A 633-nucleotide genomic window follows, 5' to 3' on the forward strand; every position below is an offset into this window, starting at 1 on the left:
TCTTCTAGACGAAGCCATGCTGGACGAGATCAGCTTGATGGACTTGGCCATCGAAGAAGGTTTCAACCCGGTGCAGGCCTCGCAGCTGGAAGAGGAGTTCGACTCCGACTCGGGTCTTTCTCTGGATTCTGGCCACAGTCCCGCTTCTCTGAGCAGCTCCGAAGCCTCCTCCTCGTCCTCCTCTTCCTCCTCGTCCTCTTCCTCCTCCTCGTTTTCCGAGGAAGGAGCTGTCGGCTACAGCTCAGACTCTGAAAACGTGGACTTTGAAGAAGCGGAAGGGGCGGTTGGATACCAGCCAGAGTACAGCAAGTTCTGCCGCATGAGCTACCAGGACCCGTCGCAACTTCATTACTTGCCTTACCTGGAGCACGTTGGCCACAACCACACCTACAACATGGCACCGGGGGCCCTGGACCCCGAGGAGCCCAAACTGCCCAGCGCGGGCAAGAAGAGCGGCAAGGAGAAACCCTCCCCGAGTCCCTGGAAAAGCAGATGAGCAGGGACGAGCATCGAGCCAGGGCCATGAAGATCCCCTTCACCAACGACAAGATCATCAACCTGCCCGTGGAGGAGTTCAACGAGCTCCTCTCCAAGTACCAGCTGAGCGAGGCGCAGCTCAGCCTCATCCGCGAC

At 58.8% G+C, this 633-nt stretch overlaps 1 protein-coding gene across 1 annotated transcript in view; it reads left to right on the top strand.

The window, feature by feature from the left end:
- Positions 1–633, top strand: part of LOC104274862 (nuclear factor erythroid 2-related factor 1-like) — a gene marked incomplete at both ends in the record, with an annotated part of 1247 nt that overhangs the window by 360 nt on the left and 254 nt on the right. The window contains 2 exon segments of the mRNA XM_009870616.1: positions 5–472; positions 475–632. Coding sequence (XP_009868918.1) covers positions 5–472; positions 475–632 — 626 coding nt within the window.

The sequence above is a fragment of the Apaloderma vittatum genome, unplaced genomic scaffold (genome assembly GCF_000703405.1).
Source record: "Apaloderma vittatum isolate BGI_N311 unplaced genomic scaffold, ASM70340v1 scaffold33325, whole genome shotgun sequence".
Lineage (NCBI taxonomy): Eukaryota > Metazoa > Chordata > Aves > Trogoniformes > Trogonidae > Apaloderma > Apaloderma vittatum.